The sequence below is a fragment of the Centropristis striata genome, chromosome 7, assembly GCF_030273125.1.
Source record: "Centropristis striata isolate RG_2023a ecotype Rhode Island chromosome 7, C.striata_1.0, whole genome shotgun sequence".
In the NCBI taxonomy this organism is placed as follows: Eukaryota; Metazoa; Chordata; class Actinopteri; order Perciformes; family Serranidae; genus Centropristis; species Centropristis striata.
The window spans coordinates 23403784-23416227 of record NC_081523.1 but is presented as its reverse complement, the minus strand read 5'-3'; the positions used below and the strand labels follow the sequence as shown (position 1 = coordinate 23416227).

Genomic DNA, 12444 nt, shown 5'->3' with positions numbered 1-12444 from the left:
GTGTGACTCTTATGTAGACACCTTCAAAATAAAGTGTTACCATATCTTGCTTAAGTCACAAAGGCATGTTCAAAAAAATTGCCTAAGTCATTTATTTCTCTTAAGTTACATAATTTACACACAGTGTTATTACTATGCCAATAGCCATCCTTTGTTACATCCTTTTTGAGTGAAATGGTCAAAAAAAGTCATATGTTACACTTTTAGTGTAGTTTTTTGTGTTTCCTGTAAAACGTGAAAAAAATAGTTAGGCGATTATTTTAACATTGTGACGATATATAAGAGAATGCCAATGTGTCTCCGTTGCAATAGGGGGCAGCAGCGGGTTGGTTGAACTCACACAGAACCCTGTGAGGAAGCAAGCGTGGGCGAGGCTTCACTGACACAACAGCGCCACTTTTGAGCACTACACCATATCTACAACAACAACAGAAGTTATCAGACAGTCACAGTACCCAAGGACTACCAAAAGAAAAGTGTCAGGACGACAGAGTCTTCAGGTATATGTGGGAGATATATATAATTGATTTAGTTCGATTAAAAGTTCTGAAATAATTCATGAAAGTCAAGCTACACACTAAACATGACCGTTAACTCGTTAGCACGAGAGACTGCTACTTTCCTTCACTAGCAACGGTTGCTAAGAGCTTAGCTTGCTAATGCCACTGGCTAAACGACCGCTGACTGCCATACTGTAAGGTTCATTTCAATTTTGTTTCGTAATCATACTAGTCAAACAAACTTTGTTTTTGGCTTTAAAGTTAAACCTGTGTTTAACAATGAATTTCAGATCTTACAATGAAATCTGTGACCGTTATTTTTAACGTGAGAAAAGGTGATGACCAAACAGTGACAGTAGACTTGCTGTCTCTAAAGACAGTCATTTAACGTTTCTACTGGCCATCTGTTTCTGATAACAATATGCCCCTCACACCAATCAACTTGTGCTAGCCTACTTTAAGGGGTCTTTGATAACAGATTTCAAGATCAAATATTTACTAATATGTCAAGATTTTTCTTCAGGAAGTGGCAGTAGACTGTAGCTTAAATGCATTATCAAGTTTTAATGCAGTTTTCCCATAAGTACTAGTGGAGTTGATAAGATCTCATGGACTAGTTTGCCCAATGACTTTAAAAAATATATTTTGTTTCCAGGTCAATGATGGTTCAAGACAATGCTCATATTCGGCGGCGCGGTGCCCAGGACTTTATGGCAAACTATGACCTTGCCTGTGCCAGACAAGAATCAGTCCCTCTCCCAGCTGTTAAGATGCACCTTGACAAAGGGATGTTGGACTTCAATGGAGACAGGGTCAAACTCACAGACTGGCCACCCATTCTCAACTCTATCTGCATCAACAAACATCTGCACCACATTGCAATAAGTAGCACATACCAAGCTAGTCTGACTTCTGGAGATGCAGGTAAGGCAGCAATAAACCTGGTGCATCAAATAACAGCAGGGAATGTTTATACTCTCTAAAGGACCTTTCTTATTGAAATGTGCAGGATAAGTTAAATTCAAAACTTGAAAGACTTAACTGATTTTGTATATAAACATTAATCACATCACCGCCAATTTCAGATCGAAGGTACTATAAGGCTAGCTTCAGGAAGAGGATCCCCTCCATTCGCTCTAGGGACACAACATTTAAGTTGTGCAAGGCCCTGAGAGAGTGTTTGACTGTGTCTCCCAACCTCAAGACTCTGCAGCTCAACGGAATTCATCTGAGGGAGAGGGACCTCATCACATTGACAAAGGTAAAGAAAAAAAAATAGGCTGTCATAAAAATAAAACCATGTTGTGGTGTTTTTTTTAAACTAATTTAGACAAACTGGACAGGATCATAAGCTCATTAGTATTTATTTTTTGCTTTTCTGTTCTCTTCCTGCAGCAGTTTCTGGCTGTGAACGTTAGGAAATAACCTTGTTTACTCTTAGTCTGATGAATATTGTCATGTTAGTCTGAGGTAACAAAACATCTGGATGTGTGGGAAGTTAAACCCAGATGAATATAGTTTCAAACAGCTGCTCTGTTTAACATGACAATTTGGTTTAAAAAAATAATAATTAAGAGCCATATGTATTTTATTCCAGGGTTTGGCAAAAAGTGTTTCCTTGGAAAACCTATCTCTGGCTAATTGTCCAATCTCAGATGAGGGCTTAGAGGGTACGTAAAGTACATCCATAATATATTGTTCAGAAAGCCTTCACAAGATCGTGCTGTATGAGAGCATGTTGTCTTTGTAACTTCTTTCTAACTACTTTTCATGTTTCAGTTATTTGCCAAAGTGTGAAGTATTCTACAACCATCAGGACGGTCGATTTTACAGGATGCAGTCTCACCTGGAGAGGGGCAGAGCATATGGCCAGCATCATCAAGGTGTAATATCTACTTTTTAAGACATAACCTATCATACTTTTTTATACACATTTATTTAAGAATGCAACTTTTTTGTTTAGAAAATAAATATTTGTCTCAGCATCAGGGAATGCAGAGGCATGGTACTGCATGGGCAGAGTCTTTGAGGTATCGACAGCCACAGTTTGAGGGAATGGGAGGTCTTCGCCGTGTCACCCTGAACTGTAACACTTTGATTGGGGACCGAGGCGCTGCTGCTCTTGCGCATGAACTGGCAGAAGACCTCTGGGTTAAAGGTTAGTTGGTGTGTCGGTATACTAGAAATACAATGACTGAAAGAGAAGTTTGTTTCTTTGTATTTTTCTTTTGCTGTTTTCTTTTTTTGGTTTTTGTTGTTGATGAAATTTTGCTCAGATTTTCTGTTTTTGTGATTAATTGAACAGCTGTGGACTTACAGAGATGTGGTCTTTCCAACGAAGGAGCTCGCCGTTTGCTGGAAGCATTGAAAACTAATTCTGCTCTTTGTGTGCTGGATATTCGTAGTAACCCTTTAGTTGGTAAGGAGAAGCTACCTCAGCCAAAGTCATAACATTTTCTGGGTTTCTTTCACATTGCATAGAACTTCGTCCAATTAGATAAATTAATGGTGTGTCGTTTGATCCACATAGTACTTTTGTATGTTTGATGCAATAAATTTTGCAGCCTCTAGGTGCAGCTAGTGCACTGTTGGGTTTTTTATTTTACTGTGTCCCAATTCCATACTAATTCTAACCAGATTTCAAGTACTTAGTGTTTTCATACCAAAAGAATGCCACAGTTGCTCCACAATCCTATTATTAATTTAGCACTGTACTTCTTTGAAACATCATCTGAAAACAAAAACATAGATTACTAAAAACACTTTTTTATGTTTTTTCCCCCTTACAGACAAGGTCTTAATAAAAACTGTACTAGAGAAAGTACTGATGAATGCTGATGGACAGTCACCAGAGGTCAGTCTGATGTCATCATTCAAAGTACATCACTCACAAGTAAATCAGTGATGTATTTGCATGCATTCTTTATTTTTGTTACAAAACTGTGCCCATTCTTTGTATCTTCCTTATGTTTTACTGCAGTACTGCTGGATCAAGCCTGCAGCCACAGAGACACAGCGAGCTTTTGGTCCAAAGAGGCGAGCACTGCTCAGTACAGTCAGAGGGAAAAATACATTCAGGATAGGTATCTATATACATTCTTCTTGTTTCTCACAATGCTGCCTTAATTATAGGCAACTGTCTGTTATATCAAACAGTCATGGTCATTGTATACATAGTCAGACAAACCATACAACAGGTTATTGTTGTGTTGATCTTTTATCTTTCATTAACATTGGGAAAGGGATTTGCACCAAAGTTGAAATCTTTGCGGGTTCGAATGCCGCCTACAGCTCTTCTGTGTGGAGTTTGCATTTTCTCCAATGTCAGCGGGGATACTCTCCGGGTCCTCCGGCTTCCTCCCACAGAACGGTTGTGTGTGCCCTATGATATTCTGGGGACCTGTCCAGGGTGTACTCCGCCCATCGGCCAGTGTCAGCTGGGATCGGCTCCAGACCCCTGCGACCCGTGTTCGGATGAGTGGTGAAGGATAATGATTGAATGACCAGTTGGCATCAAACCGTTTCAGATCCCAAATTGCATTTGGTATTTAGACATGGTTGAAAACACAAGCACAGGGTTCATTGTTAGATCCCTTTGAATCTGCTTAAGATATCATCTATTATCTCATATTCATATTGTCTCTCTCTGACTTCCACCTTTTGGCTTTTAAGTCATCTGGAGACATGGTAAGAACTTCATCCTCTTCTCTCTTTGTTACTCCAGACAGCTGAGCTGACTGGTGCAATATGCTAGTCTGCCTTTATTTACATGACCAAATCCTGTAGATTCCTGTAGTAAAAGGAAAAGGTGAAGAGTGCCATGCTGGCTCACAACTGATACAGTAACTAAAGTTGTTTTCAGCTGGACTCATCAGCCTTTATTCTCTTGTGCTTGTGATATTGAGAGACTGCTTTTGTAGATATAAAAAAGCAATATAAGATATTGGATATAATTAATACCACTCCCTTACTACTATGCAGTATGTGTATCTTTGTTCAGACAGAACCCAATGGCCAATGCCCCCAGAAACAAACCATGTGGCTTTTAGCTTTCCATTCTTAAATTCCCTTTTCTTTACATGGCTCTTTTTTTGGTACAGCCTCTCGTAAAGGAACATCTCCTCCAGAACGGAGGTCCGACATTGCTCGGAAACAGAAACCCTATACCCGGTCTGGTCATGTTCCTTGGCGTGCTGCTGCACGAGCCGGACGCCAGAGGTGAGGCGATGTTGATACATCAATTTACATCTACTTAAAAAAAACACTGTATATACCAGAATAGAACATACTTATGTTATACAATTACAGCTCCGTATTTACAAAGCATTCAGCAGGTATTGCTGTGATGGTGCTCAGTTAGCCAAAGACAGATAATATTTTGGATGTCTTTGTTGCAGAGGTTTGCCTCCTGGAGTTTGTGTGATGGATCAGAGCTTTCAGGTGAGTTCCTTTTGTTCATGAACAGTAAATTAAGTAGAAATTACTGAAAATTGAAAATGGATCAGAACTCTTTCATCAACAGTCAAGCAGTATTTTCATTATCATCTGTTGATCTACATGGTTTTCATCAGGGTGCAGCAACAGTGAAGGTTACTGTAGAGTCTGATTCAGAGGGAGACGAGGAAGAGGTAGAGGAAGAGGAAGAGGAAGAGGAAGAAGTGGTGGTGGAAGTGGAACAGAGACCATCTTCTCTTAGTCTCCAGGATAGAATCCCTGGACGGAAACTTGAACACATACAGGTTTGTCAGAAAAGTTACCAGTCTGGAATTTTCTGGAACGTTTACATTTTTGTATACAGGACAAAGGCAAAGCTTTTGGACTTTATCAGTTTTCTTTGAAGAACTTGGAGCATGCTGTTTGTTTTGTGTGTTTTCTTATTCATGCCCTGCAGATGGAGTTGAAAGAGTGTCGTCTGAGGCTCACAGAGGAGCGCAGAGCCAGACTGAAAGCTGAGTCGAAGCTCATGGAGGTAATGACAATCTCCAAAAGACCAACATATGATTTTATCTGTTATTTATTTTCTTCTCTTTTCATGAAACGTTGCTGTGCAGCAGCAACCACTTCCCATTTTCCTGCTGTCTTTGACATTGTTATAGCCTTAGTTTTAGCTACTTTCAGTGCCAACCTTTATTTAATTACAACAGGATGTTTATTCCACACTAACATTATATACCTTGAAGGTCTGTCAGCCACACTGAAGTGGGTTTTTGATAATTAAGGTAATTAAAACTGTTAAAGTGTTTGGTCTGAAAAACAGACAAAGTTCCTTTAATGGGAGGTAAAATGTGTTACTTCCCCCAATTTTGTCATGTTTCAAAACCAACAGATATTCCAAGAATATAAGTTAGAGTTCTGTATTATGTTCATATTAATGGATTTGTAAATGAGCGACTCTTCAAGGTGCCTTTTTGTTTTGTATTTTTCTTGTTTCTCTTCAGTATGAGCTGGAAAATGCCCGTCTTCGTAGCACCAACCTCTCCCTGTCAGAGGCGCTTGCAGCCACCGGCTCTGCATCGGCACCAGCTGCTCTCAGTGCTCTTGAAGATGAGGTTGTCCTTGAGAGCATTGAGAGCTCATTTACCAAGTTCCATGCTTTCCTGGATCTCCTCAAGGATGCTGGGTGGGTGGTGTTCTGACCAGAACAACATTTGTCTTTTGACTGAAACACTAGACTGTGCCAATTTGGTCCTGGGGGTCAGGGTGTTTTAAAGAATGGCTTCATTTGAGTTTTCAACTTTCAGTTTCATTGTGAATCACTGGTCATTCTGTTTTTCCACCATTTACTTTGGTCATTTCACTTTGCACACCATGTCTCCCCATTACATACCTTGGATCTTAAGTTTTGTTCTGACAGAATTCCCATAGAAAGTTGTTTTGATTCAATATAATTGCTAATGTTTTCCCCTTGTCATACAGTCTTGGAAAAAATATTAGACCACCCTTGTTTTCTTCAATTTCCTGTTCATTTTAATACCTGGTACAACTAAAGGTACATTTGTTTGGACGAATATGATGATAACAACAAAAGTAGCTCATAAGAGTTAAATTTAAGAGCTGATATCGAGCCATTTTCCATGGTTTTCTTGATAATGATTTTGGTTATTATCAAGAAAACCATGGAAAATGGTTATAACGCTGTTTGTGTTGTTATCATTATATTCGTCCAAACAAATGTACCTCTTGGTTGTACCAGGCATTAAAATGAACTAGAATGCATGGAGAAAAGAAAGGTCTAATCATTTTTTCCATGTATGCTCCTTTATCTAATTTAATTTTCAATGTATTTCTTTTAGGACCACAATAACAATTGTTATTATCAATCAATCTGTTTATTATTTCTTTTACTTAAAATGGCGTCTTTTGCCATCCAACATAAAAACATTTTTTGCTGAGGGTACTTCGTTCATAATCATAACTTTTTTGCATTAAAAAACTTGCAAATGCTTGATATTGACAAAGTATTACAAAGATTGTTTTGTTGACGCCCAATAGCTCTCCCTAAGTTGGCTAACATAACAAACTGTGTAACTGTGTCATTCTCAGATGCCTTTTAATAACACAGATCTGTTTTGTTCTGGTCCTTTTGGCTTCCTCTACTAAGAAACCTGATACTGAGCCCGGTTCAAAAGAGTTTCAATCTGAGAGGATGAGGCTCACTGTCTTAGTTCTAGTGTCTGAGTTCTTTCAGCCTTTTATTTTTGTCATCAATTCCTTATCTCCTTTTGATTTGATTGTTTTTCCTTGATTCATCCAGGGCCATTAAAAGATGCTGACATACAATGCAGTGAATAGATGAGGACTGTCAAATTCTACCGAGTACCGTCCTTAAACATGGGCTATGTCTTACTTATAGTGGGCATTATGTGCACCTGCAGAGGGATACTCATGTTGCTTTGTGTCTTACAGTTTTCTAAGTTCACTAGCATGTCAGTCATAAGCCTCTTATACTATCTATCAATGCTTTGTTGCAAGACAAGAAGAAGATTACTTTATTAATCCCACAATGGGGAAATTCAACCTCTGCATTTAACCCATCCTTTTTTTACACACAAGTGAACACACCATGCAAGGAGCAGTGGGCAGCACATTACTGCGCCCGGGCAGCTGTGCAGGGGGGTTAGGTGCCTTGCTCAAGGGCACTTCAGTCCTAGAACTGTCAGTACCGGGATTCGAACCAGCTACTCTCCAGGTACAAGCCCGATTCCTAACATCTAGGCCACGGACTGCCCCATAAGCATATGAACAACCATCATACGGGACTGCATGATAATCAAAAGTCAAAGTAAAACCAGATTTCAAAAAAGTTGGACCACTTTGTAAGACGTAAATAAAAATAGAATGCGTCAAATTCAGAATAAATGTTTATATTCACAAAAAAACGAAATCATTACAAATCATTGCATTCTGTTATTACATTTTTTAGTGTCCCTACTGTTTTAGGAATCTGAGGTTGTAGAACAGTCAAGTGTTTTCAGGAACTTTAGTGTATGAATACATTTGGAAAGGACATCGTTTCGTGTGGGTAAGGGGAAGATGGAAAAAGGGCTGGCTACTTCTGGTAAATTGACTTCTTACAATAGACATGATGTTGAATTTCTGTTTCGTTCTGAGATGCCCTTAAGTAACACAGGTTTGTTTGTTCTGGTCCTGTTGGTGGTCCAAATGTCAGTTTCATTCTGACAGAACAACCCTCTTTGTCTTCAAGCGCGGGCTGTCTTACTTTGAAGCCATCTCACCCCACTTTGCATCAGCAGTCGCTTCTTCTTTTGGGGCACATGTAAAAGTTGAATTCACCTTTTATTCTGAAGTCCTTTATTCCTCACGAGTATCAAACAATTATCCTCACATTTTTGCTTTTTTCCCCCCTCTGCCTCAATTACTTTCTGCATTGATATCTTGTTTTAGCTACTTTTTGAACTTACATGCTAAAGTAGAGGGGTCCACATAACAAAACTCCCTGTATTTGTAAAATATTGTTTTACAATACTGGTACATTACAGTATGAACAAGCCAGAAGCATAAAGATGCTTGTTGCAGTTACATCTTTCCATCTCAGTGGCACTTTTACACTTGCTGTGGGAAAGGCATGTATGTAAAGTAGCAGTGGGTAGCCTTTAGCACTTTAATATTTACTGCCTCAATCTCTTCCAAATGTCTTTGGCTTCTCACAAGTATAGCAAGATACATTCATTACACATAACACAGCAACACAACATTACACGTAACACAATAAATACGTCAGTATACAACAGTGCAGTAGTCCTTACATACCTCCATGAATGAAATGCCTTTGCCCATTAATTGATAAATTGATTTTTCATCTTTCTCTTGTAGTCTCGGTCAGCTAGCTTCTATGGCTGGAATTGACAAGTCAGATTTCCAGCCTTTGGGAAGACCTCAGCTTTCCTCTACCGTAGGACCACACGTACAAGGTGCAGCATCACTAACTGGAGGGGAGTATGGGAATGGTCTGGCAAAGACCGATGCATTGTCTTTGGTAAGTGTATCCAAAGCAATGTTTGGAAAATGTTTGCCAATGGAAAGTGTGATGTGATTGTTGTTTTTATTTATTACAAAGCAGGACTAGGTCGTATATACAGTCATGGAAAAAATTATAAGACCATTGTTTTTTTTTCAATTTCTTGTTCATTTTAATGCCTGGTACAACTAAAGGTACATTTGTTTGGACAAATTTAATGATACCAACAAAAATAACTCATGAGTTTATTAGCCATTATGCCATGGTTTTCTTGATCATGATTTTGGTTATTATTAGGCGTAGTGGTTAGCGATCTCGCCTCACAGCAAGAGGGTCGCCAGTTTTACTCTGTGGAGTGTGGGTTCTCACCAGGTACTCCGGCTTCCTCCCACAGTCCAAAAGCATGCACTTAGGTTTAATCGGTGACTCTTTTATTCCCATTAACAGTAATGAATGAATGACAAGAGAAAACAAGGTGGTCTAATATTTTTTCCATGACTGTTGTGAATGAAGTTCTGTGAAAGTATCAAAGCATTCAATCCACAGAGAGAAGTATACAGTCCGTATTCAGAATCTGTGACTTTAAACTAGCCGCCAGGACTTATGTACGGTTGTGATTTCACAACTCTATTATATATAGGTAAAAATGGCAATCATGGTACAGAGACAATGAGAGTACAGATGTGGAACACCCAATGACCCCGACCAATCAGAGCACACAGAACTTTCTCGGGAGGGGGGGCTTAAAAGACTAGCACTAAATGATTCATATTCATGAATATGAAGTATGAATAGCACTAGATTAATATGCTATATCCAATTCATATTAAGATGATTTCCCTATTTTTTCTGTTACTCCAATTTCTGTCTTTAGGTGGGTTGTGTCCTGGATGCTTCCCCTGGTAAACCGGCTGACACCACCACTCCCAGACCTCCATCCTCCGTCAGGGACTTTTTATGTGAGGACAAGCGACTCGATGTTACCTTCAATCAGTCTTCTGGACCTGCAGGAGACCCTGGTACAGGTGAAAAAGAGGAACCAGATAAATATTCACAGCCTTACAGCCAGCATGACTCAGGTTCTGAGCACAGTTTCCGGAGCCAAAAATCCTTTGATAAGGTTTCCTTTGGTAAAACTTTTCAGACTCAGTCAAGTCACCCAAAGAGCAGTAGCAACTCTCACAGAAGCAACGGCTCCCATGGATACAGCTTCAACAACAGCTATGCTCACAGTCACGCTTCCCTTAGCAACGGGTCCCATGGTGGATTGTCCGTAAGATCAAGCGTTAGTGACATTATCAGTGACAAGGCTGAGTCTGTGGGATCAGCCGGGTCAAGAAGAGGGGGAAAGGGAAGGCTAGTGACAGTGGGTCAGTCGGGGTCAGAAGGATCGGAGAGGAGAGGCTTTCCCGGGAGGGAGACTCTGGAGCAGATCAGATCTCTGGGAGGGCAGTCAGACGATGAATCCTTCTGACCCACTGACCAGAGAAATGTGAAAAGCTCTGCCCCTAAGAGTCTTATCTCGGTGCCTTTTCTTTAAAGTTCTTTCTGTTACTTATGTAGGTTCTAGATTTTATACATCTCCTTTTTAAGTACAGATTTGTTTTAAATCTCTGGAAGAAGCAAGACAAGAATTCGTACATCTTCAATATCAGATATTTCAATTAAATATCTTATTGCACTGAAGCCAAAGTAGATGTAGCTGAATGTCCCACCAAATTTACTTTTTAGTTACTCATTGAGACAAATGTGTAAAAAAAAATGTATATTTTTGTATTTACTTTTTTGGAAATGCATTTTGCACTCTGCCATATTTTCAGTAAAACAGTTTGATTCAGTGAAGTGTGATAGCAGATTAGAAGTATGTGGGTTTTCAAGGTCACCAATCCTCAATCAAGTCTTAATTCAAATTCACAAATCAAGTTCCTCTCAGTATAATCCTGTTTCATGTTAGAAGGCATCAAACCTCAGAAAAAATGACCTTAAAGTCATTCCACAGGCGCTTTAAGTAAAAAAACAGTTTCATGTTTACTATTACCCCTTTTTTTGTCTATTTAAAAAAAACTTCTAAGAAGTAGAATTGTGTCATTGGTGGTTCCTGTCAGGATGTTCTGCATTTCTTGAAATCGATATTTTTAAATAAACATGTCAGCAGTTTTAAGATGTTGTTCTGATCTTCTTTCTCCTCAAAAAGCTGTCGACTGCCACTCCAAAGTCAGAAATGTTATAAATGCCTCTTAAAGTGCACTATGGACCTTGTATTGCAGTTTACCTGTGGATAACACATTTTGGCATTTACAGAGTTTTTGGTGTGCTCATAATATCTTGCTTATGCCATCAACACATGCAACACTGAGAACTCTTACTGAAGTAAAAATCAATGTGTTGTGACCTAAACCCCAAAAGGCTGCTTATTAAAAATACCCTGGTTTTACTAATATTTCTTCTCGGTGCTTCATGTGTTGCTGTAATTTCCCCAATCACGCTGTGACTTGTCCATCCCATGCAGCCTGTCAGTGGGTAAAATTGTGAACTTTTTTGTGGAGAATATATATAAACTCCCTTTTATGCGTTTCACCACATTTTGTTGTTTACGGTCTCTTTTGGTGCAGTGTCCTGAGAGACGAAGAAATGGCACCAAAGCATGATTTTTGTGGGTTAGAGCGGTACACAGTGTTCTGTTGGAGTGTGCGTGTTTCCATTACAAGTGAGCACCAAACAGCAGTAAAAGCCAAAAGTACAGCTCACTGAAAGGGTGACTGGGAGTGCATACACTGTTTCATTTGTAATGTCTCAGTGCTACTCATAGTTTGGTTGTCTTTTGTGGATTTTTTTTAACCTCAAGACACCTGTTTTGTTGTTGTATTTAAAGACTGGTAGGGATTTTAGATGGAAATGCTGTAATTTGTTACATCCCTCTTCTGATTTGCTTTTGTTTATATGTTGTTAATGTACAACTGCCTGGAATGTTATGTGAACGAACAAAGCTAAAAACTGTTTCTCACTGGTTCCATGTGCACATGAGTGTACATGAGCCAGGCTTGGACTGTGCTGTCCATGGACAATGTGTGATAGCCGTCTGTGATGTTTGAGGGTGTGATAAGAAACAATTTCACAATTAATGCTCATTTGCAAAAGCCAGCTGTGTCACTGTTGTGGCTTAATGCTGTAGCATTTTCCATAGAGTAAAATCCGGTTAAACCACTCTTGTTAAATTTAGGTGAGGCACTTGTGTAACAAGCCATCATCCTTTTTTTATATAGTAATGCAGTTTAAAGCATGACTATGTAACTTTGGAAAGAAAAAAAAATAGCACTTTAGTCCTTAAAAATTAAGCAGTGAATCATCTATCTATAAAGCAAGAAGTGTGTGTGTGTGTGTGTATGTGTGTATGTGTGTATGTGTGTATGTGTGTATGTGTGTGTGTGTGTGTGTGTGTGTGTGTGTGTGTGTGTGTGTTCGCGC

At 39.2% G+C, this 12444-nt stretch overlaps 1 protein-coding gene across 1 annotated transcript; it reads left to right on the top strand.

Annotated features, from left to right (window-relative positions):
* The first annotated feature begins 406 nt into the window (after positions 1-406).
* On the top strand, positions 407-10653 carry cep78 (centrosomal protein 78). Its single transcript, XM_059337868.1, has 16 exons — positions 407-500; positions 1156-1424; positions 1586-1761; positions 2098-2170; positions 2280-2383; positions 2484-2658; positions 2806-2919; positions 3290-3354; positions 3481-3583; positions 4601-4718; positions 4898-4940; positions 5072-5239; positions 5392-5469; positions 5939-6120; positions 8835-8997; positions 9854-10653. The coding sequence occupies exons 2-16, from the start codon at positions 1160-1162 to the stop codon at positions 10451-10453; spliced, it is 2427 nt and encodes an 808-aa protein (XP_059193851.1). The 5' UTR covers positions 407-500; positions 1156-1159; the 3' UTR covers positions 10454-10653.
* Positions 10654-12444: the final 1791 nt, after the last annotated feature.

Excerpts from the sequence above, each read along its gene's own strand:
- cep78 (XM_059337868.1), top strand. The coding sequence starts at position 1,160 with ATGATGGTTCAAGACAATGCTCATATTCGGCGGCGCGGTGCCCAGGAC. Across the intron at positions 1,425-1,585 it reads TCTGACTTCTGGAGATGCAG|ATCGAAGGTACTATAAGGCT; the intron begins GTAAGGCAGCAA and ends CGCCAATTTCAG. Across the intron at positions 2,384-2,483 it reads ATATGGCCAGCATCATCAAG|CATCAGGGAATGCAGAGGCA; the intron begins GTGTAATATCTA and ends TATTTGTCTCAG.